General features: G+C 41.2%; 1 protein-coding gene across 2 annotated transcripts in view; it reads right to left on the minus strand.

Moving 5' to 3' along the window:
• Positions 1 to 19,542, minus strand: part of SLC44A3 (solute carrier family 44 member 3) — a 98,744-nt gene that overhangs the window by 66,452 nt on the left and 12,750 nt on the right. For both annotated transcript variants that reach the window (XM_036122686.2, XM_036122685.2), the window contains exons 6-7: positions 3,150 to 3,310; positions 746 to 835 (exon numbers count right to left, since the gene is read on the minus strand). In XM_036122686.2, the coding sequence (XP_035978579.1) occupies positions 746 to 835; positions 3,150 to 3,310 (251 nt within the window). The remainder of the gene's footprint in view (positions 1 to 745; positions 836 to 3,149; positions 3,311 to 19,542) is intronic.

Below are 19,542 nucleotides of genomic sequence, written 5' to 3' on the forward strand. Positions count from 1 at the left end.
CGGTGACTAGAGGAGGGTCACATTGGTCTTTCCTTGTCCTAGGCGGGCAAGGGTCCATCATAAGCTGCTGTGCCCGTCCTCCAGCATGGCATGCTGTGCACCTGTGAGCTGTAGGGCTCTAAGTTGCTGAGGGCAGAGCTGATTATTCAGGGGAATGAAACCCTACAGTCATACCAATTATTAAAAGTTCAAGTATCCCATGCCAGCTGGTAAATAGCTGCTACCTTGAACTTCCTGTGTGCCCCTACCTCTCAGACCCCCTTTCCTGACAACCCCTGGATGGACCCACATTCCGGCCACAAAAGGGGAACCAGTGGGCACAGGGGAGGGTCTTTGGGACCCTGCCCCAGCTCAGGGCCTGAATTGTTTTAGACTGGTGGGAGCCTTTGCATGACAACTGTGGGGACCTACATATCAATGGCTGATGTGAAAGGTCAGAAGACATTCTTTAAAAGCAGGCATTCTTTCCAACAAGCCTTGGAGTCTGTTAATGGTATGGCCACGAGGACTGCTGGAGAGAGCAGCAGAGACCACAGACTGGCATCAACTTGGCGAGTACCTGCAGGACACAAGCAAGTCCCTTTGTCCTCTCTGGCTCTGAGTTTTCTCATATGTGAAACGCTGGGGTTGGATGAGAGACTCTCTGAAGCCTATTTACCTCAAGAATGCCAACTTTTAAGTTCCATACTTAATGGAAATGCTTTTCAGTTAATCAAAAAGAAATCCATCAAGTAGAAATACTTACACAGCAGTCCCGAAATAATCAGTGCGATGAAAATGTGAACCAGGAGGGTGGTGATGAATCGGAAGGTGACCATCATGCCCAAAGACAAGGCTGAAAAATTAAGCAGAACATATAAACCCCAACAGCACTCTCAAGGTGTGAGAGTGATGATGACAATGGCAGGGCTACCATGACTCCCAGAAGAGGGAGGGCTGAGGAGTTCCTTCAGTTTCTAAATATCTTCGACATCTACTAAACAAAAACAACAAGACACATGCAGGGCACTCTCTGAAGCATATACAAGTTCAGTCTGCCACAGTAAGCCAGTTTCTGAAGCCCTAGCATTCTTCTTCAATTAAAAAAAAATTTTTTTTTTTGTTAATTAGGTCTTATTCCCAAATACCCAAAATGTTTTTTTTTTTTTTTTTTTTTAAGAATTTATTTATTTGAGAGAGAGAGAGAGACAGCATGAGCAGAGGGAGAGGGAGAAGGACAAGCAGGCTCCCCACTGAGCGCAGAACCCAATCCCAGATCACGACCTGAACCTAAGTCAGAGGCTTAATTGACTGAGCCACTACAGGTGCCCCCAAAATGTTTTTTTTAAGTCCAAATGAACCATTAAAAAATTTTTTTTTTTTTTTTTTTTTACCATACTTAACTCTTTTGACTTCTTATTGAGCTCGTGTATAGTTTTAACTTTAAATGTTCTCAGGTATTCTTATTAAATATGAAAAATCAATGCCTTTATTTTTTTATTTTGATTTTTTAAAGATTTTATTCATTTATTTGACAGAGAGATAGAGAGCACAGATAGGCAGAGCGGCAAGCAGAGGGAGAGGGAGAAGCAGGCTTTCAGCTGAGCAGGGAGCCCGATGTGGGGCTTGATCCCAGGACCCTGGGATCATGACCTGAGTTGAAGGCAGATGCTCAAACGCCCCAATTAATGCCTTTAGAAATGAAAAATTTAAGGTTCTAATGTTTTGGTAAGCTGTATATGTAAAAAAATCTGTATATTACTGTCCAGTACTTGGGCTTTTAGGCTTATGAATTTATGTTAAGCATTTCAGTGAATTTATATATACTATTTTACTTTTTCTCTAAACCAGAAATCTTAGGATTCCATATAGATATTTTGGTGTAGTGGTTAAGAATGTGACTTTGGGGGCGCCTGGGTGGCTCAGTCGTTAAGCGTCTGCCTTCGGCTCAGGTCATGATCCCAGGGTCCTGGGATCGAGTCCCACATCGGGCTCCCCGCTCTGCGGGAAGCCTGCTTCTCCCTCTCCCACTCCCCCTGCTTGTGTTCCTGCTCTCGCTATGTCTCTCTCTGTCAAGAAAATAAATAAAATCTTTAAAAAAAAAAAAAAAAAAAAAAAAGAATGTGACTTTGGGGATCAGAACACACCCTGGGTTAAGTCTCAGCTCTGCCGCCCACTCTAGTCACCACATGATTTTGGCCAAGTCACTTAACCTAAGCCTCGGTTTCCCCTCCTACAAGTGGTGACAGCATTCTGACGAGGTTTTAATGAGTTAAGAGTAAGCACAAGGCCTGGCACATTGGGTCATAAGAAATTGGGAAGTTGCATAAAGGTGACGAGTTAGGCATCCCCAAGCACTCAGGAATTAATAACCCTCTGGTAATGAAATTACAGAACACTCAATTTGTAAACTGGTAAAATCATGGCTGACCGAAGAATTCCTTTCAACCTAATGGCTGGGGAGCAGCCACTGCAGAAGGGGGTAGACAGCAGGCCATTACTACTGCCCACAATGGCAGAATGTGTTAATTTGTTCAAAGACAAAGTTGACTCTTAAAGGGGTTCTTCAAGTTGGAGGACAGCAAATAGGAAGTTAAAGGGTCAGGGGTGGGGGTAGCTGCTTCCAGAAACGCCCGGAAGAGGCATGTCCTGGCTCGAGGCCTTGACCTGCCTACAACCCAAAGCAGGCAGTTGGCTCCATCAGGCCATTGCTGTCTGATGCTACTGAACACGATGCACGTGCCTCCTTCCCTCGCTCACCAAGCAACCTTCTGACCTGGCTTGCTCATGCGGAGAGGGCAGTCTGGCCAGAAGACACGCATTTCTGGTTCCCCTGACAGTTGTAATTTTCACTGCCAATTCGCAAACTGGCCAGTTTGTGAATCTGCTTTGCACACCCATGCTTACTCAGAGCTGAGGACTAGGCTCTGGAACATGGCCGATATATTAAGGCAAACCCACACTCAGTGAGGTCTCTTGGCAGAGAGCCGGCTGGTGTTCCCCTAATTCTATTGTCCCCTCTCCCAGCTGAACCTAAAACATTGAAAATATTTATGAAGAAAATACGTGAAGTTTTATCTTTAAGTCAAGAGGCTAATTTTCACTGTACAACATACGTAAGTGCTAGAAACTTTGGCACAGTCACTGTAAGAAAATTAACTGAAAATTACCTAATGCAAAGATACACAGGCCGAGGATTATGTCTCTTCCCGACATTATTCCACTTAGAATTCGATGGAGGATGTCGACATCATTTATCAAAACAGATGCAAACAAGGAATAGCACTCAGGCGTTTGAGGGATGCATCGGTTAAACAAGGGGAAAGACTTGCTGAAAAGGAAAGAAAAAATGGCAAAGATGTTTATTTAATTACTTGACTTAAAAAAAAAACATGTTTAAAATTCTCAACAAATAAGAAAACATAAGATCTGCAGTAATAAAAAGAAGTTTAGCATCCTGTTTGCTAAATACACTTTAGAAAGCCAGGCAACTGTACTCTCTTAAAGTAATCAGCTGCTCTGGCTGGGGCATGACGATGGGGACCCAGGGAAACCAGAAATCTACACTTGGAGAGGGACATTTCTGACTCTCCTGTAGTGACCCTTCCTAGACACAAACTCCAACTCCAGCACAAGAGCTGCATGTCTTTAAAGAACTGTGAGACACCAGGGGCTGGTTCAGTGGGGAGCTGTGTCAATGAAACCAGCAGCTTTGTTCTATCCTCTTTAAGGAGGCGAATAAGGCTTGACAGGCTTGCTCTGAACAGAATCGGTACTGGGGAGTGATGAATGTATGAGTAAAGCTGCGGCTGATAACCGGGAGATGAAAAAGCTGACCTTCTTGGGACCTCTTCCTGAAACATAAAAATGCTCAGCGATGTTCATCTTTTTTTTTTTTTTTTTTAATTTTATTTTATTATGTTATGTTAATCACCACACATTACATCATTAGTTTTTGATGTAGTGTTCCATGATTCATTGTTTGTGTATAACACCCAGTGCTCCATTCAGTACGTGCCCTCTTTAATACCCATCACTGGGCTTACCCATCCCATCCCCCTCCCCTCTTGAACCCGCAGTTTGTTTCTCAGAGTCCATAGTCTCTCATGGTTCATCTCCCCCTCCGATTTCCCCCCCTTCATTTTTCCCTTCCTACTATCTTTTTTTTTTTTTTTTTTTTACATATAATGTACTATTTGTTTCAGAGGTACAGGTCTGTGATTCATCAGTCTTACACAATTCACAGCGCTCACCATAGCACATACCCTCCCCAATGTCTATCACCCAGCCACCCCATCCCTCCCACCCCCACCACTAAAGCAATCCTCAGTTTGTTTCCTGAGATTAAGAATTCCTCATATCAGGGCGCCTGGGTGGCTCAGTTGGTTAAGCGACTGCCTTCGGCTCAGGTCATGATCCTGGAGTCCCTGGATCGAGTCCCGCATCGGGCTCCCTGCTCGGCAGGGAGCCTGCTTCTCCCTCTGACCCTCCCCCCCCTCATGTGCTCTCTCTCTCTCATTCTCTCTGTCTCAAATAAATAAATAAAATCTTTGAAAAAAAAAAAAAAAGAATTCCTCATATCAGTGAGATCATATGATACTTGTCTTTCTCTGATTGACTTATTTCACTTAGCATAATACCCTCTAGTTCCATCCACGTCGTTGCAAATGGCAAGATTTCAGGAGTTTTTTTGATGGTTGCATAATATTCCATTATATATATACTAAATCTTCTTTAAGGGATGTTCATCCTAATGACTCTTAATGAGGCCACAAGCACCTTCACAGGCTCCTGCCTTTCTTTCCTTCCTTGGGTCCCCACAGTGAAAATTATCCCAACCCAAGAAGTGCCAAATTATCTGAAAAATTGCTAAAAACCAAGTACTTTTTGAAATGTGTGAAGATGAAACATGAGAGAACCCAAATGCAAACAGTATTATATTGTCATGAAGAAAGAAATGGCTTCTGAACTTTCAATGAACACAACATAGAACATATGGAAGAATCTTTCTCAGGAAGTCACAACATTACAGAAATAGTTCCTGAGTCACTGAATAGTGATTCAAGAGGAGGGTGATACAAATAAGCAGCTTTTCCCTAATTAAAAAATTTGAAGGCGTAATACATTCTCATGGCTCAAATTCCAAAAGGTACAATAGAATAAATAAATAGTGAGAAATGGCTGTTTTTTTCTCTTTGAGGAAAAGCACATTTCTTCTCAGGCAGCCATTGTTTTTGTTTCTAGTATATCATTCTGTTTTTTCTCTTCTTTATTTAAGATTTACTTATTTTAGAGAGACAGCGTGCACGGGTGAGTGAGCAAGGGAAAGGGTGGGGTGGGAAGAGGGGGAAAGAGAGAGAGAGAGGGAAAGAATCCTGAAGCAGACTCGCCACTGAGCATGAAGCCCAACACAGGGCTCGATCCCAGGACCCCGAGATCATGATCTGAGACGAAATCAAGAGTTGGCCGCATAACTGACTGAGCCACCCAGAAGCCCCTATTTTTCTTTAAGTAAACTCTATGCCCAATGTGGGGCTCAAACTCACAACCTGAGATCAAGAGTCACATGCTCTACCTACTGAGCCAGCCAGGTGCCCCTCTATATATCATTCTAGAGACTTTTTAAAACATATGTGAATGTAATAGGAAATTTAAATGGAAGTTCACAGCTGAAGCTCAAAGATAATAGAAATTATACTACAAATTGAGATGTTAGACCCCATCATACTGGGCTTGCCAAAAAAAAAAAAGCATTAGAAAACTGGTTATTCTTAAACCCCTCACCCACACTGAGAGTGTAAAAGGGTTGGGAGTTGGAGATTACAAGAACACTTTAGAAAATAAACTTCTAATTTTGGAGTAATTTTCAAGTTACAGAAAACTTGCAAAGATGCTACGGAGTGTTCCTGTGTATACCTCAATCACCTTCCCCTAACACCGTACATAACATAACCACAGTACATTTGTGAAAATTAAGAAAGTAACACTGTTACTATCCTATTAACTAAACTACAGTCTTTACTTGGATTTTACCACTTTTCATTAATGTCCTTTATTTTCTCTTCCAGAATACAATCCAGGATGCCATGTTGCATTTAGTTGTCATGTGTCCTTTGGTCTATGACAATTTCTTAGGTTTTCTTTGTTTCCCATGACCTTGACACTTTTGAAGATTCATGGTCAGGTATTCGGTAAATTGTCCCTCAGGTTTTCTCATAATTAGATTGCAGTTATGGGTCTGGAGAAGAACACCACAGAGGTGAAGTGCTCTTTCCACAGAATCATATTGGGGAACATGATAGCAACATGACATCACTGGTGAAGTTAATCTTGATCACTTGGCTAAGGTGGTTGGTATCTGTCAGGTTTCTCCACTGTCATGTTACTATTTTTCTAGATTCTTTGGGAGTGAGTCACTGAGCCCAGCCCACCCTTAAGCGGAGGGAAATTAAGCGGAAAGTATCTACATACATTATTTGGGATTCTTCTGTAAAGATTTATCCCTCTGTGCCCTCCCCCCATTTATTTATTTAATCATGGATATTTATTCTTTAGGTTATAATCTAGTATGATCGCTATTTATTCTGTTGCTCAAATCATTCCAGCTTTGGCCACTAGGAGGTCTTTCAGGCCGGCCCCTGGGTAATTTTGAGCACATCCTCACTTTCTGGTTCTGCAAGATTATGCCACCCTTATGTTGTATTTTCCTTATCCAAGTCCTAAAATCAGTCATTTCTCCAAGGAGCCCTTGGAAAATGGTATTTAGAAACCAATATCTGGGTACTAGGTATGCTCATTCCTACTGGGGTGTCACTGATCCTAGGTCCTCTTATAATCAACCCTAGTATGTACTGTCAGAATGCTAACTAGTACCCCTGTGAGAAACAAACTTACCTACTAGAGCATGGTGCCTATGTACAGTTATTTTTGTCTTTAGTTCACAGTATTTAGTCATAAAACTGTTTTCCAAAGTTACATCATAGGTCAGTTCCTTTTCCCTCTTCCCCCTTCAGCGAGGTTATGTCATATATTTGTATTAAGTTAAATTCATTAGTCATAGTCTACATTCTTGATACTTCAGTTGATTTTATTTTTTATTTGGATACAGTAAAGTTGACTCTGTACAGGTATTGATAAGTACAATGGATCATGTAAAAGAGCAATTCTAAAGAGTTTTTCATTTGTTTGTTTTGTTTTTGTTTTTTTGAGAGAGAAGAATGTTCATGTGAATCCATTCTTGTCCCCCAAGGGAGAGAGGGTGAGAGATACCACTCCTAAGTCAGATGAGAAGTGTTTCCTAGAAAACTCAGAGGGCTTAGATGACCTCATGGGTTAAGGTTTGAGCCCTGAGAAGTGGAGGCTAGTGTCCTTGGTGTCTAAGACAGCTTCATGGAAAACTGTGGGGCCCTTAGTAGAAAGAAGCTGGAGGTGGCTGTTTAATGTCCCAGGACCAGGGAAGACTTAGCAAATGACCATACAGGGCAGAGATGCATTTGACCACGTGAAGAACACTGCAGCTGAGACCGCCAGAGTGATGGGAAGTCTCCAAAGAACCCAAAATGTGTCCATGGGAGAAAGCTGGCTGGAACATCTCCCAAACCCAGAAAACTGGTACTAGTATCAGTCCAATAAAAATGCTCCTATTCCCTCTTATGCCTCTTCACTTTTGCTGTGCCAACCCTGAGAGTCAGAAGCCTGTTTTAGTAGACTGTGAGAGGAAAGAGGTGAGGAGGAGGAGGAGAGAGAGGACTGCAGCCCCCTTCCCTGACCAAAGCCTTCCCATCCGCTCCTGGCCCAAGAGGGGAGAGGGAGAAGTTTCAACTGTCAGTCAAGTCTGAAGTCTATCATATTGGGCTGAACATTTTAATTACTGAATGGAAAGTATCTCTTACCATTTAAAGTGACTGAGTAATTATTACTTAAAAGTAACCACAGCAGTCTTGGGAACTGTGTTTTCATTCAGGGACAGAGAAAAAACTAGTCCCACTGAATAAACTTAAAGAGACAGAAAGAAAGTAGAAAACAGAAAAAGAGAAATTAGGAAAACAATCTCATTTACAACTCCATCAAAAAGAATACCTAGAAATTAACTTAACCAAGGAGGTGAAAAACCTAATCTTTGAAAACTATAAAATACTGATGAAAGGAATTGAGGCCAACAGAAATGGAAAGATATCCCATGCTCATGGACTGGAAAAATATTGCTAAAATGTCCATACTACCCAAAGCAATCTATAGATTCAGTGCAATCCTTATCAAAATACCAATAGCATTTTTCATAGAACTAGAACAAATAATCCTAAAGTGTGTATAGAACCACAAAAGACCCCGAATAGCCAAAGCAATCTTGAGAAAGAAGAACAAAGCTGGAGGCATCACAATCCTAGATTTCAAGATATACTACAAACGTGTAATAATCCAAACAGTATGGTATTGGCACAAAATCAGATACATAGATCAAGAGAACAGAGAGCCCAGAAATAAATCCACACATTTATGGTTAATTAATCTATGACAAAAGAGGGAAGAATATAAAGACAGTCTCTCAATAAATGGTGCTGGGAAAACTGAAGCTATATGCAAAAGAATGAAACTGGACTACTTTCTAACAACACACACAAAAATAAACTCAAAATGGATTAAAGACCTAAAGGTGAGACATGAAACCGTAAAACTGCTGAAAGAAAACATAGGCAGTAATTTCTTTGACATTGGTCTTGGCAACATTTTTTTAGAGATGTCTCCTCAGATAAGGGAAACAAAAGTAAACATCAACTATTGAGACTACACCAAAATAAAAAGCTTCTGCACAGTGAAGGAAGCTATCAACAAAACAAAAAGGCAACCTACTGAATGGGAGAAGATATTTGCAAATAATATATGACAGGAGGGTAGTATCCAAAATATATAAAGAACTTATTCAACACCTAAAAACCAAATAATCCAATTAAAACATGGGCAGAAGACCTGAACAGAGAGTTTTCCAAAGAAGACATACAGATGGCACAAGACACATGAAAAGATGCTCAGCATCACTAACCATCAGGGAAATGCAAACCAAAATCACAGTGAAATATTACCTTACGCCTGTCAGAATGGCTAGAAACAAAAGACAAGAAATAAATGTTGGCGAGAATGTGGAGGAAAAGGAACACTTGTGCACTGTTGGTGGGAATGGAAACAGGTGCAGCCACGGTGGGAAATAGTATGGAGGTTCCTCATAAAATTAAAAATAAAATTCCCATATTATTCAGTAATTTCACTACTGGGTGTTTACCCCCCCAAAACAAAAATGCTAATATACATAGACACCCCTATGTTTTCACAGCATTATTTACAATAGCCAAGATATGGAAGCAACCCAAGTGTCCGTCAATAGATGGATAAAGAAGAGGTGGTATATTTAAACAATGGAATATTACTCAGCCATAAAAAGAATGACATCTTGCCATCTGTGACAAGATGGATGGACCTAGAGGTTATCATGCTAAAGGAAATAAGTCAGTCAGAGAAAGACAAATACCATATGATTTCACTTATATGTGGAATCTAAAAACAAAAAAATGAACAAAGAAACAAACCAAAAAACAGACTCATAAATACAAAAAACAAACTGATGGTTGTAAAGGGTAGGTGGGTAGGGGGATAGTGTAATAGATAAAAGGGGGTTAAGAGGTACAAAAACCCAGTTGTAAAATAAATAAGTCACGGAGATGAAAAGTACAGCATAGGGAACACAGTCGATAATGCTGGAATAACTTTGGTGATAGATGGTAACTACACTTATCATGGTGAGCACTGAGTAATGTATAGAATTGTTGGATCAATATGCTGTAATACCTGAAACTGACATAATTATATGTTATACTTCAATAAAAAAAATAAAACCAGAAAAAAGTATCCACACAAAAATAAAGTTGCTTTTTGACTACACCCTGTAGGCTATGTTTGTCTGATATAACAATTACACAAACAAATATGTATATATATGCATACACACACACACACTTATATGTATATAAACACCTAAATTACACTTAGGATATAGCCTCCTTTTTATGCAAAAGGTAGTAGACAGCATACCGCTCTATAGTCTGCTTTCTTCTTAAAATTTCAACATCTTGCCGCTCTGTCTCAATCAGAATATAAGGGATTCCTTTTATTTTTACTAAAGCAAAATTTATGTAAAGTGAAATGTACAATTCACTTTACGTACAATAGGGGACCTTTGACAAATATAGATGTTTAAGCAACCGCCACCCCTTTCAAGGTATAGACCATTTCTATCATCCCAGAAAGTGCCCTCAAGCCCCCTTCTGATCAATCTCCAACCCGCATAGGCACTATTAATCTGATTTCTAGAACTATAAACTACTTTTTAAAAAAAAGATTTTATTTATTTATTTATTTGTCAGAGAGCACAAGCAGGGGGAGCGGCAGGCAGAGGAGAGGGAGAAGCAGACTCCCCGCTGAGCAGGGAGCCCGATGTGGGGCTTGATCCCAGGACCCTGGGATCATGACCTCAGCTAAGGCAGACGCTTAACTGACTAAGCTACCCAGGTGCCCCTTCGAATTACTTTTTTTTTTTTTTTTTTTTAAAGATTTTATTTATTTATTTGACAGAGAGACACAGCGAGAGAGGGAACACAAGGGGGAGTTGAAGAAGGAGAAACAGGCTTCCCGCGGAGCAGGGAGCCCGATGTGGGGCTCGATCCCAGGACCCTGGGATCATGACCTGAGCCGAAGGCAGACGCTTAACGACTGAGCCACCCAGGTGCCCCCCCCTTCAAATTACTTTTTGTGTGTGGTAGGAGGTAAGAGTCCTGGTACAAAATGAACAAGAGTCACTTTTTCCCTATGTCTTTCCACTTATTTCAGCACCATTTGTTGAAAAACTTCTTTAACCCCATGAAATTACTTTGGTACTTTCACTAAAAATCAATTGACCATGGCGGCGCCTGGGTGACTCAGTCAGTTAAGTGTCCAACTCTTGATCTCAGCTCAGGTCATAATTTTAGGGTCCTGAGACTGAGCCCCGCATTGGGCTCCGTGCTGAGCATGGAGCCTGCTTGGGATTCTCTCACTCTCTCTCTGTCCCTACCCACCCTGCTCTCACGCACTCTCTCTCAAAAAAAAAAAAAAAAAAAAGAAAAAAAATCAACTGACCATGTATATGTAGTTCTATTTCTGGGCCCTCAATTCTGAGCCAATTATCTATTTGTTTATCTTCATTCCAATACTGCTGTTAAAAAGAAAACCACAGGCCCCAAATGGTGTCACTTAGGCTGAGTCCCCAGACCGGGGCTTAATACCTAATACAATTTCAACCTTCCCCAGAAATGTAATCTTCACCAGTCCGAGGAATTTTCTGATGGGTGCTAATGAGCCTGCTGCATGGGCTCTCTCCATCCTCCAGAAGAAGATGAGGCAATCTGCAAGATAGCTGCTCTTCTCCTAAGGGAAAACCACCTTGCCTGGAACAGTCCTCTCCTTTGGCTAACCTTCTTGCCCTGCCTTCTTTCCTATAAACATCTTCCATTTGTAAAACTCCCCAGAGCTCCCCTCTACTTGCTGGGTGGGGTGCTGTCTGATTCGTGAATCATTAAATAAAGCCAATGAGATCTTCACATTGACTTGGTGGAATTGTTTTTTAACAGATTTTGGTGGGGTGGGGATCCGAAGCTAACTTCTGACGGCATTTGGGGAAGAGAAACACAACTGTAGCGTTCTGCAAGGCCTTCTGAGTTCATGGTTTTTCTCCCCATTTCTGAGGGCCATTCGTGGGTTCCTCTCAGTTTCAGCCATGCTCCTCGTGTTCAAGCTACTGATCTAACTGGCTTTCCAGTCCAGGGTGGACAGGTCAGTCTGGACCGACAGGAGGCTCGGACAGAGCACCAGTCTTTAGCCCTTGGTTCAGTCTACAGTTCCGTGTTGGAATCGCTTCTTAGTTCCTGTCCACAGTCACCCTGAATGGAGTCTGCCGGTTTAGTCCATACAGGGGATTGCTGGTGGGATGCACAGCCTTCTCTCGGCCAGTCTGCAGCGCCATGTTTTGGTTACTGCTGGTTTGCTGGGGTACACATTTGTTTGTCTTGTTTTATGTAAATAAAGGCCATTGCTAGTGGGGATCTTGGAGGCCAAAACACTGCAAAAATTGGTGGGAATTGGTGGAGCATTTAATAGCTGTTAGAGTACTTGCCATCTAACTCAGACTCCTGCGTTAGGATGCTTGGTCATGGATCAGATTAGATTGACACTAGGTCACCCGCCAACCTCAAGAAAACTTCCGTGCAATGAGGCACGCGGTAAAACACAACCCTAACCCAGCAGCAAGTCCCTCTGAGGTATTAGTTTGACTCTGCGAAACCCAAAGGCCTAACTAGAAGGAATGGGATCCTTTGCATCCAGAGAGCTGACCATGCCATCTTCTGGTGCTGAGCACCTGCTCATTTTATGTCTAAGAATGACAGTCCTAGAAGTTGCAGGTATCCAGCAAGATAAAAAAGTTTTACCAAAAATAATGTAGAATTGCAATGGCCATTATGGGGAATGTTCCAGTTAGACAAGATCATTCATTTAAGAAGTGCACTTGAAAGCAAGAGTTTCCAAATTAAACAGAATGGGGTACCTGTTTTAACTGGCCTGCAGAAGCCTCCAAAAGGTTTCAAAATTCCAAAATAGTTTCATTGGACGATTCATTAAAAAAGCTACTGAAAAAAGAGAAAAGGAACCTAAAGCAAGACCCTAAGACTGCCATAACTCCTACTGTTCCTCTCTAGTCTTCATTCAAGTACTTACGCTAGTGAGCCTCGGGCTGAACTGCCTTTCCCTTCTGAAGAGACTATTAACTGTGACCTATTGAAATAAGACCATTCCAGGCTACTGGCGATCCTCCTCAGGTATCTCTCAGTCCTTGGTTAAAGGTCGAACTAAGGTCTAGAGTTAAAACATTTCTTAAGCCCGGGGAGGATTCTCAAGAGTTTTTATAAATAGATTACCTCCTGAACCCAGTGAGAGAGGGGAATAAAAACTCACATTGTCCCTTCCTTTCCACATAGAGACCCATGGGGTATTGACTCTTTCTGTCCTGGGAATAACTATTTCCTTCTTGATTGTCTCCTTCTGTGTCTTAAGAACGAGGCTTGGCTTCCTGTCTGGGACGTGTTGGTTGTCGGTTCTTTCTTTGGCTATCTTTGACAGAGACTCTGGGTATTGTGAAGATGCTATGTTTTACATAACTCTCTTCCAGGACGCCTCTTGGGGCTATAAGTTTGTTTGATACTGCCCAAAATACTGTCTGTCCTGGCTGGAACCCGACAAGACATTTGAAAGGACTTAATAATTCTAGAATCAGAAATTTGGTTAAACTGGAAGCTGATACTCAGAGCCTGAATTTTTAGTTTAATTTAATTTGTTATTTTTTTTTCTTTTTAGGTCTTCTCCCTCCAAGCTAAATGTACCCAGAGGAAAAGATATTCCCACAGGTGGATGGGTGCGTCAGTCCTTTGACATCAGTTAAGTGGCAACCCCATTCTCTGAGGGGTTGAAAACAGCTGTCCCGGGAACACCTGGGTGGCTCAGTCATTAAGCGTCTGCTTCTGCTCAGGTCATGATCCCAGGGTCCTGGGACAGAGCCCCACATCGGGCTCCCTGCTCAGCCGGAAGCCTGCTTCTCCCTCTCCCACTCCCCCTGCTTGTGTTCCCTCTCTCACTGTGTCTCTCTCTCTCTCAAAGAAATTAAAATCTTTAAAAAACAAAACAAAAAAACCCCAGCTGTCCCGGTTTTACAAATCCAGTCTTTACAGGACCAGAGGTGTGGCTCCAGAAACAATTCAAAGACGGCCAGTCCCTTTTACCAACCCCCAAACCTCCCCTTTTTATCTCAAAAGGCTGGTAAGTGTAAACCTTCTGGCTTTAAGGGGACGGAAGTCATAGTAGGGAGCGCCTGCGTTTTTTTTCTTGTGCCTTTATAATGTGCGTGTTCAGCCTTCTGTCTGGTGTTCTCGGGGGCTTTTCCAGATTGCAGGGAGGTATTCTTATCAAGAAAACAAAGCGGGGGTGGTGAAAAGGTCATTTGGAACTTGACTTGCCAAGGACAAAGAACACCTCTTCAGTGTCTTCTCCACAAATTTTTAAAAGCTTTAGTCATCTAGACAGTTCAGCTTAACTTATTCCATCTATCGGAAAAAAACCCTCAGATCCAACTTTTATGACTAGTAAATTTTGTAACTTTTTCAGGGCAGGTCATTTTAAAATAGAAGCTGGAAGGCAGCTATGCTCACCACTATACCAAAATAGAAGCTGGAAGTTTTCTGTGTCTCTGAACGCTCACGTGTAAGAGAACTTCAACCGCCTCGTTTTTTTTTTTTTTTGACTGTCAGTCTGTATTTTCTAACAGATTAAGGTCTTTCCAGTTTATCTCTTATCTCAGGCAAAAGACCCTGAGGGCAAGACATGCCAGATGGGAATGAAACTACCCCTCAACAGTAAGGACTGCCCAGAGCCTGCAAGACCCCACGTGACTGACCCCAAAACAGTGATTGGCTTGACCTTTATTGACCACCTGGACCTACCCACCGAACTTTGTCCCACATTTTCCTTATATAAAACCAGGAAATATTTTTGGCACTTTGGAGACCGACTTTGGGACACTAACCCATTGCCTTCCCGGTGTCGGCCTCACTGAAAGAAATTCCTTTCTTGTTTCATCACCACTGATCTGTCTTTGAGTTTTGTTGTTGGCGGTGAGTGGCTGAGTGCATGCATGCATATGCTGTAGATCTATGGTATTTTATACCTCCAGATGGTATTGCTGAAATTAATCTGTAAAAGAGCTCTATTTATATAGCTCGAAGGCAAGTGCTTGTAAGGTTTGGCCATTCTACAACTCCTAGAAAGATAGAAACTAGAAACCCAAATGTTTTTCAAGTTCATGTGATCTGGAAAAATATTTGATATTAAAGCAAATTTCAGGTTGATGGTTTAATTAAAACAGACATCAAGATTAAATATAAAACTTTTATTCTACCTGAGTTTACTAGCCTAATAAATTCATGTTAATGCCTGTAAGATCTGTCAAAAAGAAATAGCTTAGGGGCGCCTGGGTGGCTCAGTTGGTTGGGCGACTGCCTTCGGCTCAGGTCATGATCCTGGAGTCCCAGGATCGAGTCCCGCATCGGGCTCCCTGCTCAGCGGGGAGTCTGCTTCTCCCTCTGGCCCTCCCCCTCTCATGTGCTCTCTCTCTCTCTCAAATAAATAAATAAAATCAAAAAAAAAAAAAAGAAATAGCTTAGGATAATGACTGACTTTGCCTAATGTTTAATGAAGTTTTTGTAGGTAATCTAACGTAATTATTAAGGACAAGTAAATAGATGTAAGCAAGATAGAAGTTTATAAATGAACTTTTCAGCAATATTTATGTCTACTTAAAGAGTTTTCTCAAATTTTCTTTTTGGTAATCTAAAACCTTAAAGTTTCACTGAGTTAGGTTAAATGATGAATTAAGTTAAATTTATTAAATACCTAGATCATTTCCAAATAAGACAAAATACGAATACATTAATTGCTAAACATAGGTTTATCTACTTTTAGCTTCTCATTACAGAGAAATGAAAAGATATTTGTATATGTTAATGCCATATGGAAAAATTTCAAAAGGTACATGCTTCTAGAATTTTTGAAATGTATTCATAAATTTGCAATTTTAAAGAATGGGTTATCAGTATGTTCTTGTTACTATAGGTGTGTTTCCCAGATGGGCTGAAGCTTTTTCCTGCTGCAAGGCTGACGCCCCCACGAAAGCAAAGAAATTGTTAGAAAATATGTTTCCCACTTGAGGTCTATCTTCCCTGATCTCCAGTGATCAAAGCACCCACTGCACTGAGCAAATCATACAAACCTTAACAAAACCTTGCAAATGTTGTGGTATTCTCCCAGAAAACTTTCTGCTGATCCTATCTCATGCTAGTATGACCAGCTACTGGTCTTTAAAGCCTTATGCTAAAGCCTACCATCGACAGGATACACATGCTTTCCCTGACGCCCCTGTTCAAAGGCTCCTGTTGGTCACAGTCTGGAACCTGGTGACTGGCTGTTTTGGAAACATCATTGTTAAAAAAACAGCTCTTGAGCCCCGTGGGAGGGGACCTTACCAAATGCTCCCGATCACTGACACAGCCGTAAGACTAAAAGACGTAGAGAGCCTTGAGGACACATCTTACAGCTAACAAAGGCTCCACCTGACATTGGTCCTTTGCACACACCGGATCCTCTAAATCAAATTGATGGGGAAGAGATGTAGCTGACCTTGAGGTGGACTGCTTCCATTTGAGACACCAGATTTAGACTTCATACTTGAAATAGAAAACTCCCCTTCCTTCTTTTCCTTTCCTTTACTCTGGCACTGGCCTGGAAAGATAACACCTTCATCTGTATCTGCCTGCTCATTGCTAAGTGGGGGTAACCTTTTGTTTCAGGCTAGGAGAAAGTCTAACTGTGCCCCTAACATTTCACAAATAAAATAAGACATCTAATCAGTTGACTCTCCTTAATTTCCATTTTGAGTTAATTTACATTGACCTACCAAAGAGGGTTTCAGGATTCAGGACTCACTCCTTATGGCCGATCCCTATTTCCCTGGTTAGGGATAAATGTAAATGAGGCAATGATTGAAAACTTTCCCTTAATCCTTAAAATTACTGCAAAATCTGCTGTTAGAACAATAGCAGGCCAACAAATATCCTTAGACTCTCTAGCCAAAGTTGTCCATAATGCTAGAACGGCTCTTAATAATCTTTCAGCTGAGCAAGGAGGTGTCTCTGCTGTGGTCAACAGCACGTGCTGTACCTGGGTTAACACCTTCTGGGGAAACTGAAACTCAATTACAAAAAATCACAGGACAAAGCACTTGGCTTAAAAAAGGTGACTCCTTCCACAGGGTCTTGGCACCATGGCTCTAAAGTACATCCCAATATTGGGAGTTATCCTGTTTATAGTAATCACAATAATCTCCCGGGGGTGTTGTGTTCTCTGAAAAGCCTTACATCCATGATCGCAGCCGCTACCCACCAAGCAAACGATCTCCCTAAGACTGGAACGTCTAAGGCACAAAGAAAATGACCCACTTAAAGAATGTACATCTGAAACCATGACCTGGGAAGATCACAGAGGTTAGGCGAAAACGTCCTGACCTACAGATACAGCGCAAAGGAACAACAAAACCCACACACACGTCAGAGCAATGGCTGAGGACGGCACTAACGTCTTACACTTTGATCCTGTTTCCCAGTTACTCAGAGTCTGATCAAAATGGGGTAATTGTTAAAAAGAAACCCATGGGCCCAAAATGGTGTCACTTCGACCAAGTTCCCCAAACAGGGCTTAATACCTCATCTAATTGCTCTTTCGACCTCCGCCAGAAATATAGTCTTAGCCAGGCAGCTAGGAATTTTTCAATTAGCACCACGTGGATGAGGTAATCTGCATAAGCCCCCTGGCCTGGAACATGCCTTTCCTTTTGCTAATAACTTTCTTATCCCACCCTCCTTCCTATAAAAACCTCCCCTTCAACTTCGCAGAGCTCTCCTCTACCTGCCGGGTGGACGCTGTCAGATTCATGAGTCAGTTAACAAAGCCAACTAGATCTTCAAATGCATTCCATTGAACTTTGTTTCTTAACACGTCTTAATCACCGTAACTTTATAGTAACTCTTGAAATCAGGTGGTATGAGCCCTCTAACTTTGTTCTTCAAAAATTTTGTGTGTGTGTGACTCTCGGTCTTTAGCGTTTCTGCATTTTTTTAGAATAAACTTGTCAATTTCTAAAAAAAAAATTATGTTGGGGGCACTATGCTGAATCTGTAGGACAGTTTGGGGAGAAATGACACCCTAACAATATTAAAACTTCCATTTCACCAATAAGGTATATCTCTCCACTTATTTTGGAGTTCTTTAATTTCAGAAAGGTCTTTAAAGTTTTTAGTCAAGGTCTTCCATGTCTTCTGTTTAATTTATTCCTAGTTATTCTATATTTTTCGATGTTGCTAAAAATGGACTTTAACAACGATTCCCTAATTGTTGCAAATGTATAGAAATGCAATTTGACCTTGTATCTCACAATTTTGCTAAATTCACTCAGTAGTTACTTTGTAGATTCCTTTGGATTTTCTATATAAGCAATTAGGTCATCTGTAAATAAAGATGATTTCACTTCTTTTCTATTTCTTTTCCTTCCTCTCTTTTGCAGTTCATAGGACCTCCATTACAGCGCTGAATGTTAGTGGTCAGAGCAGATATCCCTGCTTTGTTCTCATCTTAGATGGGAAAGCATTCAATAGTTTACCATTTAGTATAACATTAATTGTAGATTTCTCATAGATGCTCTTTCTCAGACTGAGAACATTCTCAGCTATTCCTAGCTTGCTCGTCTCTTATTAGACAGCTAAACAGTGTTACTTTATGTAAGCAGCCGGCCACTGACAGCCATGTAGATTATTTTCACTCTTCCGCTATATTACAAACACTGTAATAGGAATAGACTCAAATGCTTTCAGAAATTTAGTACATGATAAAAGTGGCATCTCAAATCAGTGACAAAATGACAGGTTACTGAACAGGTAGTGTTGGGACAACTGGTCAGGCATCCAGGAGAAAAGCTGGATCTATGCCTTAACTGAATAAATTCCAAATGGATTAAAGATTTTATTTTTTTTAATTAATTTGTTTTTTTGCACAAATGTCATATCATAGCAGTACAAGTGTACCTGTAGATTAAACTTCTAGAGGTAGAGAGGCGCCTGGCTGGCTCCGCTGGAAGAGCACGCAACTCTAGATCTCAGGGTCGTGAGTTTGAGCCCCATGTTGAGTGTAGAGATTACCTAAATAAGTAAGCTTAAAAATATAAATTTCTAAAAGTAGAGAAGCTTGATTTGAAGGTATATACATTCATCACTGGTGAATACTGATGCTTTGCCCTCCTGAGATCCCCGCCTCAGCAATGTATGAAAGTGTCTATTTCCCTACACCTTTGACAGTAGAGCACATTATCCGACTTCATATGCTGCCATCTAACCACTGGAAGTGTGAAAACATTAGATTCTAACATAGAATTTCCCCTATCATAAGGGAAGTCCAGTCTCTCTTTTTTTTTTTTAAAGATTTTATTTATTTATTTGATAGAGAGAAACACAGCGAGAGAGGGAACACAAGCAGGGGGAGTGGGAGAGGGAGAAGCAGGCTCCCCACGGAGCAGGGAGCCCGATGCGGGGCTCGATCCCAGGACCCTGGGATCATGACCTGAGCCGAAGGCAGACGCTTAATCGACTGAGCCACCCAGGTGCCCCGAAGTTCAGCCTCTTTTCATATGTTTAAACAACACTGCTTTTTCTTTGAAGCATCTATTCATATTTTTATCTCATTTTTATACTAAGATACTATTGGTCTTTTAAAAGTTGGATTAGCAAGATATTTTATAAATTAGAGAAACTAATCCTTTTATAGGAACTGCGACTTTATAGGAACAGGAACTACCTGTTAATTTTGCTTCTTGTGTTTTGTCAGGCAGAA

Source organism: Halichoerus grypus, chromosome 5 (genome assembly GCF_964656455.1).
Source record: "Halichoerus grypus chromosome 5, mHalGry1.hap1.1, whole genome shotgun sequence".
Taxonomy (NCBI): Eukaryota; Metazoa; Chordata; class Mammalia; order Carnivora; family Phocidae; genus Halichoerus; species Halichoerus grypus.